At 46.9% G+C, this 24,110-nt stretch overlaps 1 protein-coding gene across 2 annotated transcripts in view; it reads right to left on the bottom strand.

Annotated features, from left to right (window-relative positions):
• The window catches only part of VSTM4 (V-set and transmembrane domain containing 4), a 90,604-nt gene that overhangs the window by 49,471 nt on the left and 17,023 nt on the right, over positions 1–24,110 (bottom strand). For both annotated transcript variants that reach the window (XM_060103167.1, XM_060103177.1), the window contains exons 3-5: positions 17,870–17,938; positions 10,105–10,212; positions 79–112 (exon numbers count right to left, since the gene is read on the bottom strand). In XM_060103167.1, coding sequence (XP_059959150.1) covers positions 79–112; positions 10,105–10,212; positions 17,870–17,938 — 211 coding nt within the window. The remainder of the gene's footprint in view (positions 1–78; positions 113–10,104; positions 10,213–17,869; positions 17,939–24,110) is intronic.

Here is a 24,110-nt window from a genome sequence, read left to right as displayed (position 1 = left end):
TAACCATTTCTTGGTAATATCAAAAGAAAGTAAAATAGCAAAGAGTTTTACTTGAAAACAAGAAGAAAATATTCCTACCTGTTCTGAGGGCATTTCACCAAATAGTGTCTCACTGTGAAAGGAAAAAGAAATAGAAGATGGTAAATAAATGCTACCTTAGATATATAATCTCTAGGAATTCCTAGGAAATGTAGGTGGCCAGGTATTGCCCAAACGTTGGCACAAACCACCTCTCAGGGCTATTATACTTCTCTTTGGATGAGTACAGCAGAGCCATGGCAAAGACACTACAGTGACTTGATATTGTTCCATACCTGGGTCAAGCCAGGCATGAAGCCATACACCTCAGGCTTCCTGGTTACATAACCCCCAAAATTCATTTTTTTTGCCAAGCCACGTTGAAATGGTTCTAACCTAGAGTTATAGAGTCACCCAACTTCTGAGCTCTACCTTAGTCATGAGAAAGCCTTCTTGGGGCAACTTTTCTCCACTTAGGTGCTCCTCTCTATAAAATGGGTTTTAATTCTCTGATCGAAGCTCTTCTAGGACTAAGAGAAGGTCCTGGGGGGAAAAATAGCCTTTTTTTTAATTTTTATTTTTTGCAATGACATCCTCCATAGTAGGTCTCCTTCAGAAAAACCATGTTCTAGCTACAGAGGAAAAATAAGAATACCTAGGCAGTTATCCTAACAAGTGTCCAATCTAAGCTCATCGTTGAGTTCACTTCAAATAGAAGTAAAGCTGAAACAGCCACAAGGCCCTGGAGTTGTGTAGTAGAGTGTTACATCAATGACCCCAATGAATCACACATTAATATATCTATCCACATCCTTGTGTAACTCCCTCCCACACTGACTCTGAGCTTGGCGACACGATGTGCTTAGGCCAATGAAATATTAGCCAATCAGTCACAAGCAGAAGCATAAAAGGTCCTGTGCTCTGAGGTTTGTGAGCTGTCTCTCTCTCTCTCTCTCTCTCTCTCTCTCATTGCAGGGAACTCTTCTGCTATCACATGAAGAAGCCTGGCTAGCCTATTGGAAGATGAGACCACATGAAACAGACACGAGTCATCCCAGATGAGCCAGGCCCCAGCTGACCCATTAGCAGGCTGCAGCTGCATGAGTGATCCAGCTGAGGCCAGAAGAACTGCTCAGCTGAGCCCAGGTCAACTTGCTGACCTGCAGAATTGTGAGCAAATAAAACAGTTGTTGTTTCAAGCTCTTACACTTGAAGTGATCGGTGATGCAAGTGACCAATGCAGGCTCCAAACCAGAATGACAGAATCAGCTTTAGAGGGGCTTTTTTGGTTTGTCTTGTCCAACCCCCTAATAGTATCTGAACTCTTTCTGCATTCCACTTACTTAATACCTACTATATGCTGGATAATTTACAGATGCAATAATAATAAAACCATAGTTCATACTTCCTGAACACTTCATATGTTCCTGGCGCTATTCTAAGCTTATTATATAGATCAGTGGTCTTTAGTCTGGGGTTTGCATTCCGCTGGGCACTCTTAGGAAGAACAGTTTTAAGGACATCTGTTTCTGGATCCTCACCTCCCATGGTATTCTTTCCTTAGAATTCATTCCCCTGGAACTTGCCTGAAGTCTGGCTGTATTCCTTTCCCTCCCTCCCTGTTATATCACCCTTTCTACTTCATAAAATCAAGGCATACCTCTTACCCATCCTGACTTGTACTACAGAGACCTGTCCTGGGGGTAAAAGCCAGTGGGCACATCAATGGCCCCAAATGAATCAATAAATGATTTAAAATATTGGTGTCAGTGTTGAGAAAGCAATGACTGGGCAAATAAACTTTTCACTAGAGGAAAGCTTTCCAATATTTTGCTTTCAAAAAGGATTGAAATATGACCTAATCCAGTCGTCAGCTGGTAGAGTATTAAAATCATTTTCGATGGTAGATCATTGTGACTTTTGACATAAAACTCAGAAGCAGTTTAAAGTACTGAGTGGTATAAGGAAACTTCATCCATTCCTGCCTCTTTTTTTTTTTTTTTTTTTTTTTGCGGTATGCGGGCCTCCCACTGCTGCAGCCTCCCCCGTTGCGGAGCACAGGCTCCGGACGCGCAGGCCCAGAGGCCATGGCCCACGGGCCCAGCCGCCCCGCGGCACACGGGATCCTCCCAGACCGGGGCACGAACCCGCATCCCCTGCATCGGCAGGCGGACTCTCAACCACTTGCGCCACCAGGGAGGCCCTCTGCCTCTTTTTATATTGAAAGAGGTATTTCAGAGCTAACATCTCTTAAAAATACAGGAATAGAAATGATGCTGATTTCTATTGCAAATTCATACAAGACTATAGGAAGTAAAAATAAAAATCTATTTCAATAAATATACATTTCCAATAAAATTTTACTTCTTATGATTATTATTTATCTAAACTTGTATTTATGTGGTTTTGATTAATTTTATATACATTTCTAAATCTTTACTGATTGTGCAGTATTTACTGATAACTCAATCCAGGAAAAAAATTTAGCACCTAGAGACTTGTGGAATAAGGAAATTTTTAAAATCTTAATTTAAATTTTTATACACATACTATTTTACAGAGAAATAAAATCAGTGATCAACAAAGAACTTTCAAAACAAAAATGTATGAAAATAGGATAAAATTTTGTGGGGGAAGTGGATTGAAGATAAAAATTCAAAGAAAAGAAGGGACAATATAAATTTCTAACAGCTAAAGTTTGTTTATGGAGTCTTTTTAAATCAACAGATGTAGTTAAATTCATGATACTTAGATGTAAAGGAAAGATTTAACCATTTCTTTTCTTTTTTTTTTGCAGTACGCGGGCCTCTCACTGTTGTGGCCTCTCCCGTTGCGGAGCACAGGCTCCGGACGCGCAGGCTCAGCGGCCATGGCTCACGGGCCCAGCCGCTCCGCGGCATATGGGATCCTCCCAGACCGGGGCACGAACCTGCATCCCCTGCATCGGCAGGCAGACTCTCAACCACTGCTCCACCAGGGAAGCCCCAACCATTTCTTTTTAAGATGTCAATATTTGCCTTGGAAATTGCATCCTTTACAACAATTTATATTTATGATGAAAAAGTTTAGATGTCAAAAATAAAAAACGTTCAATGATGCATAATCTTTTAAATGATTTTAGGGGCTATGCAAACAAAAATGTTTGAAGACCACAACTTTGTACTCTAATTCAATCTTCACAATAACTTTGTCATCATACCTATTTTACAGTGGAGGACACTGAGGCACAGAGAGGTTAAGGGCCTTGCCCAAGGTCACACAGCTAATATTATGGGCTGAGCTGTACCCCCTCCCAAATTCATATGTTGAAGCCCTAAAGGCCAATACCTCAAAATATGACTGCATTTGGAGATAGGGCCTTTAAAGGAGTGAGTAAGTTAAAATGAGGTCATTAGGGTGGGCTGGTGTCCTTATAAGAAGAGATTAGGGATACTGACATGCATAGAGGGAAAACCATGTGAAGACACAGGGAGACAACAGCCACCTATAAGCTTTGCTATGGCAGCCCGAGCAAACTAACACACCTGCGAAGGGACAAAACTGGGCAGCCTGACTCCAGAGCCCTCTTGTAACTACTCCACACCATTCTCAGAGGAACTGGGCGGCTGGTATTAGGGCTCCTACAGACGAAAAAAGTAGTGTCCAGGATAAACGGCTGGCCCCCTGTCCCAGGGCTGGAGCAGGGTAGAGCCGGGACTGGGCCCTAGAGAACCCCGTGCTCTGACCTGTGTTTGGGAAAGTCCGGTCCAGGGGCAGGAAGGCGGGCAGCCTGCAGATCAGGAAGCCAGGGAGCAGGAGAGCAGCTGGGGGGCTCCTTAGTAATTGGCCATGGGGGCGGGGGGCTAACTCAGAAGGGCCAGGAGCCTGGCAAGGAGAGTCAATGCCAGGCACAGGCCGTGCACCTCGGCCAGCACTTGCCAACTGAAGCTTATGAAGTCTCAGCCCAGTGAAGGCAGGGCTGATGTCCCTTTAATGAAGAGGGACAGCCCAGGGGCCAAAAGTGATCCTGGACACCAAGGGGAAGAATTATGGGCATCTGAGAAATAGACCTTGCCTGGAATCTCCCTTAAATATGCACAGCATAATCACTGCTGATTACATAACTGTGTCACCTGTCTTAGCTAGGGGTTCCCAGAAGCAGAGCCTGTAAGACAGGGATTCAAGTGCAGAGTCTATGTGGGAGGTGATCCTAAGAAACCCACTGGAGAGTGGGGAAATGAGACCAGGAAGAGAAGAAAAGCAATGAAGGGTGATTCTAGAGCCAGTCTCCACCACAGGCCACAGCCTGGCACCCAGGGCACTTGACCCAAAGGCTCCCGGCTCCACGCAAGGCAACCAACCTGCAGAGAAATGAAAACTCGGGACACGGTGTTTTTTAAGTGGTGACTTGTGACCTTCAGGACTTTGAGGACTCTAGAAGAAAGGGCTGTTTTTCTCACCTCTTCTGATAGGAAGACATCTGTGAGCACGAGGTCCTGAGCCACCCTTCCTCTGCCTCGTAGCCTGGGGCCACACTGCATCCAGACGCCACCACGTGGCCAAACCTCCCAGCTGACATGTCCAGGCTGGAGGCCATCACTGTCACCTGGGACTGTCCCTGTCACCACTACCTACCCCACTATGGTTAATTTGGGGTGGAGGCAGCCTCCCATCCTATCACGCTCTGTAACAGTGTTAGGGCCTCTGAGGTACGGCTGACCTTCCCCCCCTCATTGCCCCCCAACTTGCCTGCACCTTCTTCAGGACCCCAGGCCTTGCAGAGGCTCTGAGATAGGTTCTGTGGATATTCCTGCTCCGCTCACAGAGCATTCTAGATGCACGGTGAGCGCAGTGGCATCCCCTGCACAGGGCCCGGTGCATTTGCACAGTGCTCTCCCAGCATCCTCCCGCCCCAGCACAGGCAGGTGCCCTGCAGCCTGGAAAAGCACCATCTGCCTCTCTCTGGAGGGAGGGTCAGGACTGGGATGCCCTCCTCCCATCCCAGCCATTTCCTCTGCGCAGCAGGGTGCTCCCGCCACGCCAAGCTCAAGAGCCAGACCCTCCAGGAAGCAGCCCTGCCTTGACCACGTTTCCAGGCCGGCACGGTTACAGGTAAAGCCGTCTCCCTCAGTCACCAGGTGGAAGGCTGAGGGGGAGAACCAAGTTTTCTACCTCCTGTTGTCTTGGTACAAAGAGCATTTTAGGGCCACAGCCGTTCAGTGAAAGCACCAGTGCATAAAGCTCTCTATCTAGAGTCATGCTGTCCTGTATGGTAGTCGTGAGCTGGGGTGGCTATCAAGTACGGGAAATGTAACTGGTCCAGAATATGATGTGCTGGAACTGTGAAATCTTAGGGGCTCAGGATGTTTATTTGGGGCCTGAGAAGACCTGCTGGATTTCATCCTTCATATGGAAAAAGGAATGTAAAATATCTCTTTCAGAATCTTTATGACGATGCTTGTTGAAATGGTATTTCAGATATATTGGGTTTAATAAAATGGATTAAAATTAATGTCACCTGTTATCTTTTTACTTTTTAAATGTGACTACTAAAAAAAAAGATGTCCAACTACATGCACAGCCCACCTTGTATTTCTACTCAGGACAGTGCACAAGGGGGTTGTATTTGCCCTAGCCGTCGGGAGGGCTGAGCCACCGTCACCACGACTACAATGGAGGGATGCCACCTGGAGAGGTGGACCACACACAGAAGAAGGTGGCCCCTGGAGCTGCCCAGGCCCAGGACTGGCAGCCACTGCACCGGGAAAAGTGTCCCCAGAGCCCTGTGAGGTAAGAGTAACTTTTATCCCCATTTCCCAGTGAGGACACCTGGGGCTCAGGACATTTATTTGGGGCTTGAGAAGACCTGCTTTACAAGTAAAGGAGCTTGAATCCAGGCCCTAGGTCCAGCGCTCTATTCATGAAGCTACTGGGGAGGCTTCCGAGCACCCAATCGGGGAGACGGGCTCCCTTCTGATGGGGCAGTGGGCCCAGGAGAGCTCACTGAGCCTTCCCACAAGCTCTGATGACCAAGCCTGCGTCTCAGAAGTGTTTGGCGGGGAGAGCTCGTGCTGGGGTGTCCCAGTGTCCGAGCGTCTCTGATGCCAGGCTGGTGAGCCCTTCATCCTCCCCAAGGTCCCAGGGACACCTTGTCCACAGCCACCCCATTCAGTACCTGGCAGCCTCCTGCCTCCACTAAGCGGGGCTGTGAGTGGGAGGCAGCGCCCCAGCTCCCTCTTTCTTGGACTTCTGGGAGAAAAGATCACAGGCCCTTCGATCCCATCACCACGGGGAAGCAAGCAGAGAGCCAGTTTGTGGCAGGCAGATGTAGGTGCCTAGCAAGCCGTGGGGAGCCTGGCTTTGGAGCCAGGGTTTTAGCACATCGAGTGCAAGCTAAACGCAGTCATGACAAATATGAGAGCCGAGACAAAGGGGCTAGACCCCTCTCCCTCTGGTTGCATGTGCCTTCAAAGCTCTCCTTTTAAAAGCTCAAACATGGAAGGTTGCGGGATCGTTGGGGCCACACCAAAGCAGCAGGTATGGACTCATTCCGGGAGAAGCAAAGGCCTTTGAAACCAGTGTGCTTGAAAATCCACTAGAGTAACGCCACCAGGATTGGTGCATTCCAGGGTGACTCAGACCTGCAGAGGCCCTGGGATGAAGTTCCAGGCATCCCGGCACTCACAAAGATTAGGGATGGAGACTCACAGCTCAGAGGAAAGTAGAAAGTAAGTCACACGTGGGGCAATTAACGCCAGCTCTATGAACAATGAGTGCCCTAAGAGGACAGGGTGAGGGCAGGACAGCAGGAAGGTGAGAGAGAAGGGGACTGGCCCTCAGGTCCCCTGGCTTCCAGGATGGGGTGTGTGTATCTCAGAGGCCCAGCGGGAGATCACATCAGGAGCAGAGACAGCTACTCTGACATCCTCTTTTCAGACAGATCTTGCTGAGCAAGCGGGAGAGCAGGCGCCAGGCTGTCCTCTGCTTCCCACGTGTGTGTGAGGAGCCTGCAAACCTGGGTGCTCTGTGGCCCCCACGCAGGCAGGAGGATGCAGAAGGACCAACAAACACACTTGCACAGGAAACCCAGAAACTGTCTATATAACAAGGGGGTCTGGGCCTGATTTGATTGTTGTGCATCCAGGGAGCATAAGTTTATCTATGAGTTTCATTTCAAGATAGTAATGGGATCATTTCAAAATATTCATTGTAAAGAGAAGTGCTGAGTAGGCTAGAGTGAAGAAGAACTGGTTTAAGGCCTTGCTACTCAAAGTGAGGCCTCCCATCATCAGGGTGGCACTGCCTGCACTTCTCATTAGAAATGCAGACTGTCAGGCCTGCCCTTACGCTCTGAATCAGAATCTGCACTGGAGCACGTTCCCAGGTGAGCAGTCTGTTCCTGAAGGTTTGGGCAGTGCTGCTCTAAGCCTCCCAGGTCCAGGTGAGGGCTAACGTCAGGCCTAACGTGCACGGTCCTGCCAGGGATACAGGACGCCAGCCTGCGGGCAGCAGTTGTACCAGATGGATGCCAAGCCCTCAGGGAGCTGCAGGAGCCGTGAACTGCTGCCTGGGGAGGACCTAAGCAACAACCGCATTGAAGGCTGAAGGAAAATTCCTCGGCAACGTCGGCCCCCAGATGGCTGAGGTTTTCTTGAACAGAAAAACGGAGGCTGAGGATCGGGCTGGGCTTGGGCTCTGCCACTCCCTTGTTTCAGGACTTGATCAAGTTCCCCAGCTGTGTCCTCTGTCAAATGGGAGCAATATGGGCTGTCATTCGGGCTGGTGGTGAGGACTCACGAGAATGTGGAGGGGCCAGCAAGGGGTCTGACTCACAGCAGGTGCTCAGGCCAAGCTCTTGACAGATCATAGGGCTTCAGACGCTGTGCACAGGCACACATGAGGCCATCTGGAGCCCACTCCCAGGGGCACGAGGGCAGCTAAGATCTGGGTTCTCAGTGGCTCTGTGGGAAGCCTGGAGCTTATGTCCCAGTCTGCCTTGTTGGCTTTGGAGGAGAAGGACTTCTCCTGAACTGCCTATGTTGCTTTGTTTCCCTGCTCCTCCCCACGGCCTAACAGGGCCTGCACTCCAGGCAGATTTCTCTATTATGCCCCTGAGCCCAGGCAGAGGTGCCTTTCGAGCAAAACAGGCTTGGAGACTGCCAATGTGGCATGAAAACTCCAACAGCTGGGAACAAAGCAGCTGGGAAACAAAGCCATTTGCCCACCATTTGTTGAGCAGCTGTCATGAGCCGAATTCCAAGGAGAATGGGTCAGATGCATGGTCCCTGTCTTACACACCATCCTCCTGGAGGGAGGCAAATACATTTGCACGTGTGCAACATGTGCCACGAGCTCATCAAAGCCATCAAGTCTTTGGAACAGGAGAAAAGCTCAGGCACCGTGGATGAGGTATGCGCAGGCGTGGAGGGAGGCTCTCAGAGTGCAGCACAGACACACAGAGCACGGTAGGCAGGACACGGGCTGCGGAAGAAGGATCTGGCTAGAGCTCTGGCTCTGATTCCAGTGCTGCATGGCTCTGCGCACCCGTCCAGCTCCCCATCCCTTCTCCACCCTGCTCAGGCCCTGGAGGCTGACCTCTGTGCACGTCCTCTGGCTTCCGGTCTGAGTGGTAGGACCAAAGGAAAGCAGCCGAGGGACACCTGAAGGCAGGGGGCAGGGAGGGGCTGAGGAAGGTAGGCTCCTGGCTCCCTCCCTGCTGCAGCCTGGTTTGGCATTGCCTAAGTCCCTCTTCTAAGGCTCTTATTGGTGACAATTCTCCCACAGCTGCAGCTCTCAAAAGTTCCAGAAACCTCTTCTCCCCTTGTCCCCTAAGCTCTAGGGTGGAAACAGCATCCCCCAGGTGCTGGTCCCTGAATGCCTTTCTCTCCCTCCCTCCCAGATTCCTTTAGCCCTGACTGCACCTCTGGGGAGAGTCCCCTCTGGAAACTGCGCTCAGTTTCCCTGTTTAATTGTCCCCCTAAGCCATGACCACCAAATCTAATACTTCCCAGCTTTATGACCTTGGGCTAATAGTAATAATTACTATATATAATTATAACCATATGTCATCATAAATGCAGGACACTTACAAGGAGGTGGAATGGGTAAAGGGTTTTATTTGTGGGGTTTTTTTTTCCAACTTAATCCTCACAACAATCCTGTGAGACTGGTATACTGGTATTTTCCCCATTATTTAGAGGGAGAAGGTGAGGCACAGCAGGTAAGTCATCAGCTGGTAGGTGAACAGTCGCCATTTGAACCAGAGTTATTCTAATTCCAGAGCCCAGCTCTTACCCAGATCATCTCTGGGAGCTGCAGGGTCCCCATCTGTTTCAGAAATTCTGAAGTCGGGGTGCACAGGGAGGGTATTTCAGAGGAAACAGGAGCTGGTGGAAACATGACCTGGAGGTTTGGTGAGAGGCGGGGACTAGAGAGAGAAAGCAGGCAGCATTCATAGGGAGATAAGAGTCAGAGCCATGAGAACTATAATCACTAAGGGAGAAAGAGTAAAGCAAGAAGGGGCTAAGGACAGAACCCAGGGGACCCAGAACCCAGAAAGGAGACAGAAGGAAGGGAACACTCAGACTGGACAGGAAGAGAAGGGAAGGGGTGCCTTTCCAGTCCCATCTGCCTGCCAGGCACAGCGTCAGGTACTGTAATTAAATTATGGACACACAACAACATTCAATATAAGGAAGGTGGTGTCCATCCCATGTCATTTAATAAATGAGGAAACCAAAGTTCAGAGTGGTTAAGGAACGTGTCTAAAAACTCAGTCTTAAGCGGCAGAGCCAGAATCAAACCCTGGGTCATCTGACTCCACAGCCTCTTCTGGGAGGAAGAGAGAGGTAAGGGCCCTCAGAAACCACCGAAGGAAGGGATTTGAGAAAAGGGGGTACTGAAATGATGTCAACAGTGGCCACAGTTGATTTTAGCAGAGTCTAAGGTAGACACATCTCCTCACTCACACTGCTTACCAGTCACAGGTAAATAATCCCTGACTCAGGATGCATCTTTCAACCAAAGTGATACTTTGCCCAACATCTTCTGCCTGTCTGTGGATTGGTTGTGCCCCCACTCCAGACATGACTTTATCTGTTCTCTTACCTCTGGATTTCCTCTTGCTAAACACAGACTGCCAGATGATGGTCAGAGTGAAGAGCAGAACGCTGAGAATCCCCACACAGCACACGAGCACAGCATACACGTAGAGGTCTAAAAGGCAGGGACACGCAGGTGATTGTCGGGACAGGCCACACCACAGGAGATGCTCCAAATAAAAAAACTTCACACATTATCAAAACTCAACTCAAAATGAACCACAAGCCTAAATGTAAAACAGAAACAAGAAAACTTCTGGAAAAAAACATAGAAGAAAAATCTTTGAGATCTAGGACTAAGCAGAGAATTTTTAGACTTGACACCAAAAGCACCATCCATATAAGGAAAACTTGATAAATTAGAAAAATTAGATTTCCTCAAAATTGAAAACTTTGCTCTGTAAATACCCATATGAAGAATGAGATATCCCATATATTGGGATAATACCTATCAGAACAGCCAAAATAAAAACTAGGACAATACCAAATGCTGACAAAGATATAGATAAGACATGGCTGGTGAGAATGTAAAATGGTACGGCCACTCTGGAAAAACAGTTTGGCAGTTCCTTAAAAGATACACCTATGACTATCATGCAACTCACCAACTGCTCTCTGGGGCATTTGTCCAGAGAAATGACAACTTAAGTTCACACAAAAACCTGTATGTGTATGTTTGTAGCAATTTTATTCATAATAACCAAAAACTGGAAACGGCCCAGATGTCCTTCAGTGTGTGAATGGGTAAACAAACTGTGGTCCATCCACACCATGAAACGCTTCTCAGCAACAGAAGGGGATGAACTATTGCACAAAGCGTTATATTGAGTGGAAAAAAAATCCCCCAAAATTACATACTGTATGATTTTATTTATACAACGTTTTTGGAATGACAAAATGATAGAAATGGAGAACAGATTAGTGGTTGCCAGGGGTTAAGGAGGGAACAGACGGGAGAAAAATGGGTCTTGCTATCAGGGACCCTTGTAGTGATGGGAATGTTCTGTATCTCGGCTATATCAATGTCAATATCCTGGTTGTAATGTTATACTACAGTTTTGCAAGATGATACCATTGGGAGAAATTGGATAAAAGGGTACCAACTGGTACAAGGAATCTCTCTGTATTACTTGTTAGAAATACATGTTAATCTACAATTATCTCAAAATAAGTTCGTTTTACGTTCCAATGATTCAATCATGTTCATGTATATCTTAGTTTAGGCTGCTATAACAAAATACCATAGACTGGGTGACTTAGACGACAAACATTTATATCTCACAGTCCTAGAGACTAGGAAGTCCAAGATCAAGGCACTGGCAGGTGCAGTGTCTGGTAAGGACTCTATTCCTGGTTTGGAGACGTCTTCTCTTGGTATCCTCACGTGGAGGAGAACAGAGAGCAAGCAAGCAAGCTCTCAAGGATCCCTTCTTATAAGGACCCTAATCCCATTCATGAGGTAATCCTGCTCATTACCTAATCACCTCCCAAAGGTCCTACCTCCTGATGCCATCACATTAGGGGTTAGGATTTCAACATATGAATTTTAGGGGACATGAACATTCAGACCATAACAATATACATCCATTTCTTAAACTCCAGTGATCAACCGTGTCACCAATCTGATTGATACGATGCCCAAACTGCTAAGAAAGCAAAAGGGAAGCTAGAATCATGATTTTAATCTTCTATGAAGCAAAAGGCTGCAGATATTTGAACTTAGTAAATGTTTGAACTTAGCAAAAATGTTTCTCTGCTGATAAATTTCTTTAGCCAACAGACATATTCAGCCTGCTCTTAGGTACAAGAAATATCATGATGAACATCCAAAGGTCTTCTCGTCAAGAAAGCAGAGGGCTGCATGGTACCTGAACCATAGAAATACGTGTCCAGAACCAGAAACATGCAGAAGAGGGACCCATCCCGGCTGGGGAGGTTGGAGGGGCTTCCCAGAGGACTAGACCTCTGTGGTGAGTTGTAGTTAAAATAACACAGACAATGCAAAAATACAGAGAGAGAATAAAAATAGAGAGAGGAAAAAAAAGTCATCAGCCATCCATCACTTTGAGTTAACTACTGCTGTACTTTATGATGTATATGTATAATTTTAAAATTAAGATCATACTGTTTTATATCTTTCTTTTTATTTAAATTTCATTTTCTCATTATGCTCTCTTCAAAAAGTGATTTTAATTTTGAAAACTATGATAAAAGTTTGTGGTATTAATACATCATCATGAAAGACTTAATATCTTATCATTGGCTACTCAAAGTGTTCCGACCTTCCCTATAATAAATGATTCTACGGTGAGTATTCACAACCTTAAACCTTAATGAGTCTCTCACACTGTCTTCTCAAGATTAAAGTTCCTAGAAGTGGAATTACTGAGTCAGCAAGAATGCACTCAGGACCTAGAGAAGCAGCTGATTAAGTGCTTAAGCTGAAAAAGCAAGCAGTAAGCCTACTGGGGTGGCTGGCTTCCACGGCGAGCCTGGAGAAGCAGGTAAGGCTATATGGTCAAGGAGAGGGAAGGAGGGGGAATGGGATGGAATCAGACATCTCGGATTCCCCTGGGAGGCCCGGGGATGTCCCTGCCCCTGGAGCGCCTCCCTTGGTCTCAGGTTCAGCCAGCATATTCACTTAAGCTAGTTCGAGTAGGTTTCTTAGAAGGCAACTTAGAAGCCTGGACTAAAAATAAACTAAGTAGAAAACACAATAGGACAAGGTTGCAGGTGAAGGGAGCACTTGCACTAATATTTAGGGAACAGGGCAGGTGGGTGGGAGCAAGAAAGGGTATCCTACAAAGAGAGCAGGAGCCAGGAGCCAGTCACAAGAGCCGAGGAGGACCCAGTGAGAGTTCTAGAAGCCAAGAGAGTAGAATGCTGTAAGAAAGATTCTCTAACAGCATCATCGCTACTGGAAAACCCCCATTGGGATTTCCCACTAGGAAGCTACTGGAAAAGTCCTGGAGGAAAGCCCGTTCAGTGTGATGGGAGGGACAAAGCCAGGTTACAGGGGTCAAGGAGCTCCATGGGGTATGAGGAGACTAGATAGAAATAGAGAAAACTCTCTCCTGTAACTGAGATCAAAACTGCCTTTCTAAATAGATGCCTGTGTCTCGGATGTGTGGGCCTTGCAAACTAATACGGTAGAGAACTCTGCAGGTGGTCAGTTAGGAGACAGGCTTGGGCCTCCATTTAAACAACATGAAATTCCAAGGGACAGAGCAGAGGTCACAGACTGGGACTCAGGACAGGATACAGGACAGGACAGAACACGGAGAACATAAGGCCAGTCCTGGATTTACATACTGTTGAACAAACTATTCTGGGAACAGGACTGCAGAGCCATTTCTGGCACCAGAGGCTGGGAAACAATGTGGTCACAGTGCCAGGCAGACAGAACGGGGGCTGGTGGGCGCAGCATCTGCCTCAAAAGGATTCCAGAGATTCGGGCCCCGGGACCAAAAGGCAACAGCAATTTGGCTTCAGTCTTGGGATGGAGAGAAGAACTATCTTCCTAAAGTTTCTGCACTGCTGGAGCGAAGCGACCTAACCCACGAGCTCCCCTCTTCATCAGAACTCTCTCTTTGGTTTCGGGACTGCAGGAACCAAAGGGGGAACAAGGTCGCAGCAAGACTCTCCCACGAGTGTCCCCAGAAGCATGCTGCAGACATCTGTGGCCCACGCTCAGGCAGGAGGCAAGGGGCACCAGGAGGCCCACATGATGGTTTCAGATCACAGCCTCCTCAACGCGCACAGAGGGGGCTCGCCACAGGGAGCCACAGCTGCAGTCATAAAACATCTGGCCTGTCTGGAAGGTTCAGCTACGCTGCCAAGCACACAGGCCCTCCAGGCTGTGGACACCGGCCAGGAGGCACCAGCCGCCCGCATGTGGGTCCCCACAGGCCTAGGATGGATCATGCCTGCTCTATTGTATTCTTGAATCCACAAGAACATTAAAAAGTGTCACCTTGTAGGAGGAGGAAAAACTCAAGAAGAACACCTGAGCTTCCCTGGATTGGGCAGCAGCCACTACCCCAAGGTTCTGACTTTTTCCTCTGTTCCAAGCATTCCTTTGCTGCACAAAGGCAATCTCCCTGCTGTATCTACTCAGAATGCTAAAACCACCTCCCCTTTCTCTGAAAACAAAGGTTAAACCCTGAGCCATTTGAGCCGGGGTCACAAACTCCCAACACTCCAGGGATGCATTTTGCCAGCAGGCTAGAGCCAAGCTCTGCCCCGGTGACACAGGCAGCCACAGTGCAGCTCCAGACATCGTTCTCAGGCTGGAATACTGGCCCAACGTTGCCCTATCTTCCGTCTTTTCCTTTACCTTTTATGTAAACACCTCTCTAATTATAAATGTGGGCCAGAGGTTTTCAAACTCAGACCCAGCCAAACAATGCTTCTCCAGAGGCTGAATCCAAACCTTCAGGTTCAAATTGAACAAAACATCTGCACTTAACCAAACCTGGGCTTAGCTTTTAAAATACCACAGAACACTGAACACTCAAAATAATTCTAAAAATCTTGTTATATTCTCCAAATTCACTTGCAGTTTCGTCTTCTGCCATTGGACTTCCAAAGACATTGCTTCGTTGGACTCAACTGCAAGCCGCCATGCAGAAAGTTATCTTCCTGCTGCCCCCAGCCTGGGGCCTCCCTGAAGCAGATGGTGGGGCCAGCAGGCTGGAGCGATGTGCACGTGGCAGGGAGGCCAAGACGGGGTGCACAATGTCTGCATGCCAGCTCCCACCCTCCCAGAAAGCCAGGCCACGCCAGGCAGAGCGGTCCCCGTGAAAGGCAGCCTGCACACCTCTTGCCCGGCAACCCTGAGGCCGGCTGGAGTATTCAGGGCTGCTTTGAAACCCAGTGACCCCAGCACTCCCCCCGGACCACTAAATCCAGAAGGTCAATGTCCATCCTCTACATTTCCAGGGCAACGACAAATACCTAGATCACAGTTATGTTGAGAAAACCTCGTACTTCTACTAATTTTTTTATCCAGCCGGTGATAACATCTTGCTCAGGGAGAAATACCTGAGCAATAGCCTTGAGGGATTTTAACTCATTCCAGCGTCTCACCAAGAGAACTGACAATGCTTTTTTATTGTGCTGCAGGCACACAGCCAGGCCGAGCTAAGCCCCAGGAGGATGGATATCCGTCCTCAAGCCCTGCCGCAGCTCTCCCATCCAGGAACAAAAGGGCAAAGGCCTGGGATCAGGCGCTGGGGAATTTCAACTGTATCCCTGACCTCGCCAACGCTGTGGCTGGGTTAAAAAAGCAAAACCCATAGATGCTGCTGCCGCTGCTGCTGCTGAAATCACAGAGAAAGAGCACTTTGGACACAGCTGCTCTGAGGCAGGATACACAGTGAGAATTCCAATTCAGCCTTCCTGAAGGGACCCAATTCTCTGTGTTGAGAAGACAGTGCATGTTGGCCTACAGATTTTGTGTAGAGTTAGATCGAGAATAACCCTGATATTCTGTAGCTACACATGAATTTTAAAATATCATTAATTATACAAAGTGTTTTAGAGATGCTGATTGTGCCACAAGGCGTGTGTGGACTTTTAAATGCTACAATCCTGCCAAATATATAAAGTCTTGGGTATTGTACCACAGCATTTTCAAACTGTTCTTGGATCACTTGCACCAGAAACACCTCAAGCCCTGATGAAGTGCAAATTCTTTTATCTCTTCCTAAATATAATAATCAGATTCTTGGCAGGGGGCGGGGCAGGGTCGGGGGGCAGCCCAGAGTCTGGGTTACTAACAACCCCCCCATGATATCCTTATGCATCTGATGATAAACAGGGCTCCTGCTGTCGCATCTGCCAGTGGCCTACCTTAGGGAGCCCCCAGGACATCTCCAGACTCCCACCTCTTCCCAGTGCCTGGGTCATAGGACAGCCTCAGAAATATGGATACATCAATTGCTTTTTCTACTGCTTCACTTTATGAGGAGGAAAGTCACACATCTCTTTGTTAACAAATAGGCATTCACTGAATGAGAGACTAAGGGAGGGAATTGGGGATTATTTTACTTGGAGGCCATCAAGTAAAGAAAAAGCCATCTACAAAACGTGCAGAAGAAAAGGCAGGGAATACAAAGAATCACTGTTAAAGTGCAACCCGAGAAATGCAATATTTATGACTTCACAACGAAACAATCCTAATGGCCTACCTAAGCGACACCTTATGGTTTGCAAACCATGTTCATAATTATGGTTACATTTTTCTAAGAGAGAAAGTTCCTCAATCCACTGCTTTTAACTAGCTACTGGAAGACATAGGTTTGAATCCAAGTGCTCTCCCCCAAGGGCAAGTTCCTACACTTACTGAATTAACAAAAGGTGATGGTGAAGGCCCAAGGCACACGTCTCCTTAGATCCTCTTGGCTAGGTCCATATATCATCAAAAAATGCAATGCCTTCACAAGATGTAATCCTTCACAGTTTCTTGATCACATCTTAACATTAATCTGTTTTTGTTTTTGTTTTTTTTACTGATCAAAGGTTCTCCCTGAGAACTCACAAAATACATTCTTTCATTGCTTATGGTCATAATCCTCAACTACTTTACAATAACAATTTCTGTGAGTTTTCCATACACTAAGGCCATATACTTTCTCAGCCTCGGCACTCTTGACTTTTGGGGCCAGATAATTCTTTGTTGTCAGGGCTGACCTGTGCATTGGAGGATGTGTAGCAGCTTCCTTGGCTTCTACCCAATAGATGCCAGGAGCACCAAAATGCTAGTCGTGGCAACCAAAAATGTATCCAGACATTGGCAAATATTCCCTAGAGGGATAAAATCACCTCCTGTTGAGAATCACTGCTCTAAGGCTCCAGTCTGAGTGTACTTCAGAATCACTCATAGGTCTTGTTAAAACCCAGATTGCTGAGTACCACCCCCTGAGATTCTGATTCCATAAGCAAGGGTAGCACTCAACACAATGCATCTGTAACAGCCTTCCAAGTGGTGCTGATGCTGATGTGATGCTGATGCTGGTGGTCTGAAACCAGTTTTGGAAAACACCTCCCTAAGGTCATGGCTGCATGCTGGCAACCCACGAAGAGCTTTTAACAAGTTACAACTTAATCAGAATCTCTAGAGATGTGGTGCAGGCATTAGCATTTTTTTTTTTTTTTTTTTTTTTTTTTTTTTTTTGCTGTACGCGGGCCTCTCACTGTTGTGGCCTCTCCCGTTGCGGAGCACAGGCTCCGGACGCGCAGGCCCAGCGGCCACGGCTCACGGGCCCAGCCGCTCCGCGGCATCCTCCCAGACCGGGGCACGAACCCGTATCCCCTGCATCGGCAGGCGGACTCTCAACCACTGCGCCACCAGGGAGGCCCAGGCATTAGCATTTTTAAAGCTCCCCAGTGATGCTACCATGGGTTGAATATCAATTGCTTAAGGTTTACAGATGTTTCCAGAATCCCAGACTCCTTAAGAAACCTGAGATAAAATTAGTCGCAGTAGATGTAATTTGCATTTTTATATTACTTGAAGATCCCTCCCTCATATCACCTCGGAGTAGAAATTCTGGCACAAAACAAACAACCCCAAAGTAGGCAGACTGGAGCTTTCATGTCTGCTTTTTCAAAATCTGTGGGCTGATACCACCAGGGATTTCCAACCTACTCTTGAGTAAGTTTAGGGCAAGAAAACCATTTGATATTAGGGCAAAACTAAGAAGTCTATTCCTTTCCTATTATCTAAAAGTGAGGCTGCATCTTATAATAAAGAAATAAGCAATCATTACCTTCAAAAAATGCCCAGGTCTCTTTCTTTTTCTCAAACGATGAATCTTCAGATGCTTTGAGGGAAATCACTGTAAGACAAAAAAGAAATGGCATAGCATGAAGTGGAGTAGCTTATGGACCTGGCCCACCTCAGTCCAAAATAGTATCATATGGTATATATGGCACTTACATTTATAAAGTAATTTTCATATTTGCAAAAACCACATTTAATTGTCACAACCCACAAGCCAGGGGAAAGTGCAATGACTTACATATAACAAGTAAGAGACCAGAGAGGGGAATTAAGTTGCTGGTACTCAGTCCAGTAGAAGCCTCACTCACCCCCATATACTTGCAAAATAAAGAGTTCCCCAGTGGGAATTCCAAGAACCAAAACATTATTTATTTTACCATTTTAGTGGACATCTTTCCAAAATGTAGTGTACTTGCCTGGGTATCCCTAGATAGAGAAGCCTGAGGTCATCTGATGACTCAGGGTCAGTGCTCTGAGCACATTCCCCATGTAAGACAGTCACACAGCTGCAAGCATCTGATTTTGAGATTATTTTGTCTGCTTTCAGTCAGTGGTTGAGCACTGAATTCACTGTGCCTGCTTTCAATTGTCAGGGAAACAGAATTGAGTTACACTATGTTAAACCTTGAACATCATACTAAAGAGTCTGGAAACATGTGAAGGTTCCACATACAGGGGTAACATAATCATAGGCAAAAATCAAAAAAATTAACCTGACAGAAAAATGTAAAATGTCAGGGAATGAGAGTATTGCCCAATAGAACTTTCTGAGATGATGGAAATGTTCTGTGTCTGCAAGGCACATACAGCTGCCACTGGCCACAGGTTTTTATTGAGCATGTGAAATGTGGCTTGTCCACATGGGACTAAGAAACTGAATTTGTAACTGTATTTCATTTTAATTAATTTAAATTTAAATAGCTATATTTGGTCAGTGGCTACCACACTGAAGAGCTCTAGAGAAGAGAATCTCTAAGACCCAAATAACAAGACAAAGGTGGCTGGAATAAAAATTGAATCAATATGAGAGGTAAGGAATATGGCAAAGATGGTCTGGAACTTTATTTACTGCCCCTCCCACAAACTTTTATATTATTATTGTCATGGATTCCAATTCTGAATTTTCCATCTTTATTTTTCTCCAGGTCTTGCACTGGGTATTTCCATTGATCTACCACACAGATCGCTAATCTTCTCTTCACCTGTCTCTAACCTGCTGTTAAAGCCATTCTTAAATTTAAGATTTCATTTATGGATTTTTTTTCAGTTACAGATCATCCACTTAATTCTTTTTATATATCCTAGCTCTCTGATGAATTTATCCAGCATGTTATCTAATTTTTCAACCATATTTATCACATTATTTTAATGTACATGACTGATATCTTTCACATCTGCATTGCCCATAGGCTTATTTTTATTACCCATTTTTGATTTTGATCTTGTCCCTTGATGTGCCTGATAATTTTTTAATTGAATGCCAGACGTCATATATGGAAAATCCTGTAGACTCGAGATACAATTTTATTTTCCTTGTAGGAAACTAGAGTAGGGGGATGATCACCTAATCCAATGAGGATATGAACTGTTTAGAAGCTGGGTTTCAGTTTCTATAGGACATGGTTTCTCTCTGGTTTGCCCTTACTTCAGGGATCCCCAGTAGAAAGCCTCAAGTATTTATTATAGCGCTTCCAATCTTCATCTCACTGATAGAACTCTGCTCTATCAGAGGCTCTGCTTGCCTCCTAAACAACCTGACTGTCACTTTCTGTATAACTTTTCTCAACAAGCACTGCGAAAGAACATCTGAATTTCTTAAAGAGTTAAGCGACTCTGACAATTGGTCTCATTCACTGCTCTTCTCTGCACTCTATCTATATAGTCCTTCAGAGAACAATTAAGATAGCTGAAATACATATGCACATAGACAATTGTGTAATCATGTAATACAAACATACTTATGAAATATAAATATATAATTAGGAAAGCTGAAATAAAGATTTTTTTTCAGTATTTCTAATTGTTCTCAGAAGGAGGGCTCTGTTCTGTGGGAAAGAACCCCTCTCCCAGTAGAACCTAAATTCCTCAAAACCAGAAGCTGGTCTTCTACCTCAGTATCACCATCTTGGGACACACTGCCTGGCAGCTGGTAGGTGCCCAGTAAATAAATGAATGACCTATTTCTTTCTGACAGCCCCTCAAAGGAAGAAATCTGGACATCCAGGAATGAACTCTTAGCGGACATCTGGTCTTGCGTGTGATATTAGACATGTCAGACAATTCGTCCATCACCTTTCCTGCTTAATTTGCCCCACTCACAGCTCCTGTAATCTGCTCACTGCCAGAGCAACCAATCAGATTCCCCCTTCAAGAATTTAAACTAAGAAACAGAGTCCATATGGTGGCTGTAGGCCCTGGGGTTGAAAAAGCCTGTGGACTCTGGGGTGGGCAGCCGTGTTTGGAAAACAGTAAAGCACATGGAGCAGAGGGCAGAACCTGCAGGAGGAAGGTGGAGGTGGGAGGACTTGACCTTGATGGCACTCTGGGTACCAAGAGGGCTGACGTGTTATTTGCTGACCTTGCATTGCATGAGCTGCATATCTTTCAACCATCCCCACCTCTCTTCTGAATTAGCTTCAATGGGTTTTCATCTTCAACCAATTAAGCCTAGGCTGCGATAACCGCAGAGTCCTAATGAAGAGAGTACCGAAATGAGAAAGAAGTGGACCTCTGAGGACCGTAGTTTTCAGGAGATCAGGGATGCCCATCATGGTCCAGAGCCTTACTACTCCAAGTGTGGTCCATGGACCAGCAGCATCAGTATCACCTGGGAGCTTGTCAGAAGTGCAGGATTGCAGGGGACCCAACCCAGATCTACTGGATCAGAATCTGCTTTTAAACCCAGATTCCCTGGATGAATCATATGTACTTTAAAGTGTGAGATGAACTGATGTACACCGGGTTGAGTTGCTGTTTGTTGGTTATGTAACCTTGGGCAAGTCACTTAACTTCCCACTGCCTGAGTTTCCCCATTTGTTATGCAGAGATGATAATAAGCTCAGGGTGAGTGTGAGAACCAGATGGGTTAATATGTGTGAAATACTCAGAACAGTGCCTGAGACCTAGTGAGCCATTTTTATCCACAAGGACCTTAGCTCCGTAAGACAGGGATTCGGTCTGTTTTCTTCACTGCTCTAATTCCCACACCTAAATTCTAGCATGGTCCTCTGCTATCAGTCCTTTGCCTCAGAATGTGAATCTTCAGTTGTCCAAATGGTCCATAAGAAAGAGTTCCCTGACCTTGTGGCTAAACGTCTGCAACTCAGTCGGGCTGCTACCATTCCAGCAAAGGCCACTGTCTTTGGACCACTTTTGATTCATCTTTCATTTTTCAATTTCAGAAGCTGTGGGCCCTTGATTTAGTCCAATTACAATTCCCTTCGCCTTATGTGGGATAGAAGGTAACAAGGTCTCCCCAGTGGAGTTATGGAGATGGGTGTTGAAAGAGCCAACAAGCTGGGATTCAAAGCTAAGGGGGCTCTAAGCAAGGAATTCATGGAGGTTCCTCATTTCTCTCCCGTGCAGCTGTTTTATGGGAAAGTGCAGCAACTTTGTTTGGCATATGATGATCAGCAACACCAGCCATCATCTTATCTGTTCCTACAAGAAAGAAACATTTTTTACATGAACTCTGCCGGAGCTTTTGAAGTTTTCCCAAGGTCCCACGTAGCTATCTTGTTTCAGCCGCTAATCCCTTGCTGCCTCAAAATGAATGCGATCCATCGTCAAGCCACACGTCTGCGTCCACAGACCATGCTCAAGGTGGCCTCTGTCTTGCCGCATGCTCTGAGCCCAGCCTCTCAGCCAAGAGCTAATGTGGGGGTGGGCAGTGGGCACCGCCTTGGGAAGGTTCATTACTCCAGCGGCTGGGAACGATGCCAGCCCTGCTTCCCGGGGAGCCTTGCCTCTTCCATCCTTCCTGCATCCAGAGGTCCCGTGAGGGAGGGCGGTACCAGGACCACCTCCTCCCACAAGGTGTGGGGCCTGGGAGGAGGGCAGTGCAACTGAGCAGAGAAGCAGAAGGAAGCCCAGTTTGGCCTCAGCACCAAACCACTTTTCTCAATACAGCTTTATCAGAAAGTGGGCCTTTTGATTTCTGACTCCTGTGCACATTCATGAATCAGTCTGGGCCACAGTATAAAAGGAGAGTGAAGAGCGCTCAAAAGCTAAGTCATCAACTGACCTATTGACTGCTTGGTAATCTCCTGGGGACCCCGGCACCCAGTGCACAGAGCCTGGCTGACCTTCTTGTGAGGTGGTGGCCCGGATAACTGAGCAGCAGGCTGTCCTGGGTCCCTCCCCAAGAGAGCAGAATCCGATGAAATCTAAGAAGGGGTGGGGTGTGAGAGTCACCACGTCTCGGGCCTCTGGGAAGAACCGGTTGAAAGTGCTGCAGGACCAAACAGTCTGGAAGAACACAGCCCAGAGGCACCGAGACAAAACGATCCTATCAGCCTCATGTCTGGAGGAAGCAGGTTGGAAAGAAAGAATCTTAGTCAAGTCCCCTTTGCTGGGACCTGCAGGGAAACCATCACTCAGAGAGGTGTGAAAACTGAGACCCTTGATTTCTGACTTGGACAGACCGTCCCACCGACTCCCCTGGGGAGGGCATGTTTCACAGGCTGTGGCAGACCATGTCCCCTGAGTTCACGCCAAGACCCTGTGACAATGCCCTCCGGCTAAGGGACCTCCTGTTTCCTTCCTGGTCTCCTGTTCACCGATGATAGAGAGCATTTACCTGAGCCTGCGTTGAAGGACTGACCCCAGTCATCCAGTGAACAGATGGCTCATGATTTTTAGAGGCCCTGGGAAGGCTCCCCTTCTCCCAGTATTCTTTCCTGCCTGCTCACCTATGCCTCCAGTTCCTTTAACAAAGAATCCTATAATTAAAGGAGCTTAAATTGCAACCATGGGTTACACCCAAAGTAGGGTGCACCTTTCTGACACAGAACACCTTCCGGAAGGCAGAGGTTGATGGAGAGGAGTGTAGGGAGGGCCCTGGAACAGACAGAGGAGTGAGGAAGCCACAGGGAGCAGCGGCACGGATGCGGGAAAGACTGGCCCTGAGCTTGAGAGACACACCTTCACCTTCCTATTTCTACTACCGGTTAGGCTAGGCTGAAGCATTCTCCAGGATTCTATAACTCCTGATGGTAGAGGGTGTTGCCTTCACCGAGCACCTGAAGACCAAGATTTCTAAAACTTTAGTGTGTTGGGAGAAATAATTAGGCCTCTTGTTAAAATGGGGATTCCCAGGCATGACTCCTGAGCTTCTGGTTCAAGGAGTTTGGGGAGGGCCTGGGAATCTGCATGATTAGGGAGCACACGGTCATGGAAATTCTGAGGCTTGAGGTCCCAGGACCCCACGTGGAGAAGCCCTGTCTCACATACCCCTACTACTGACAGCAGTGAGCACCAAGTCCCAAGAGACATGGGAGAGGGGATTCAGGTCATGAGGAGCCAGATCCTGGGCCTCAATCTCCCATCCAGTCCAGGTTGGGGTCCAGAACTCAGAACTCAACCAATGCTCTTCAATTTAATCCAGGGTAAACGAGAGTAACAGCAAAACCTAAGGAATAAGCCTATCATATAAGTGTTATTTACAAAGGACTCCCAAAAGGCCTCCCCTTAATAACATGTCTCAGAGCAGAGGAATACAAGGTGAAGAACACAGCTTTCAAGAAAGTTATTTTCAAAAGAGCAGACTGTCTATAAGGGCTGATGCGTCTCCCCAAGTGGCCGACTCAAACTTGGGAACTAGACAGAATTTAAGTCAGAGAGACCTTCCTCCAACGCTTATCTAGTATTTCACACCCTCTGTCCCTGCTGAACACATTGCCTTAGAACGCATCACTATGCTTTACTCATTTCTCCTGTTCATTGTCCGCCTCCCCCAGCAGAAGGGAAGTTCCATGCGGGCTGGAATTGCATCTGTTTTCACTTCCTAGGATCCTCCTTGGCCCATAACAAGTCATAGTTAATTTGAGCACACAAATGAATGGAATGAATATGATGCTGTATTGGTGGATCAAGGTCTCTCAAAGAAAGCTTGGTGCTGGGACAAACTTATATTGTGGAAGGCTGGGAAGAAAGCCCAGGGCAGGGGACCCTGGCCTACCCAGCACCTTCCTTCCCATGGAAGACCTGTCTCAGAAGCAGGGGGAACA

This window comes from Mesoplodon densirostris, chromosome 1 (genome assembly GCF_025265405.1).
Source record: "Mesoplodon densirostris isolate mMesDen1 chromosome 1, mMesDen1 primary haplotype, whole genome shotgun sequence".
Classification (NCBI taxonomy): Eukaryota; Metazoa; Chordata; class Mammalia; order Artiodactyla; family Ziphiidae; genus Mesoplodon; species Mesoplodon densirostris.
This window is presented reverse-complemented; position numbering and strand designations above follow the sequence as displayed.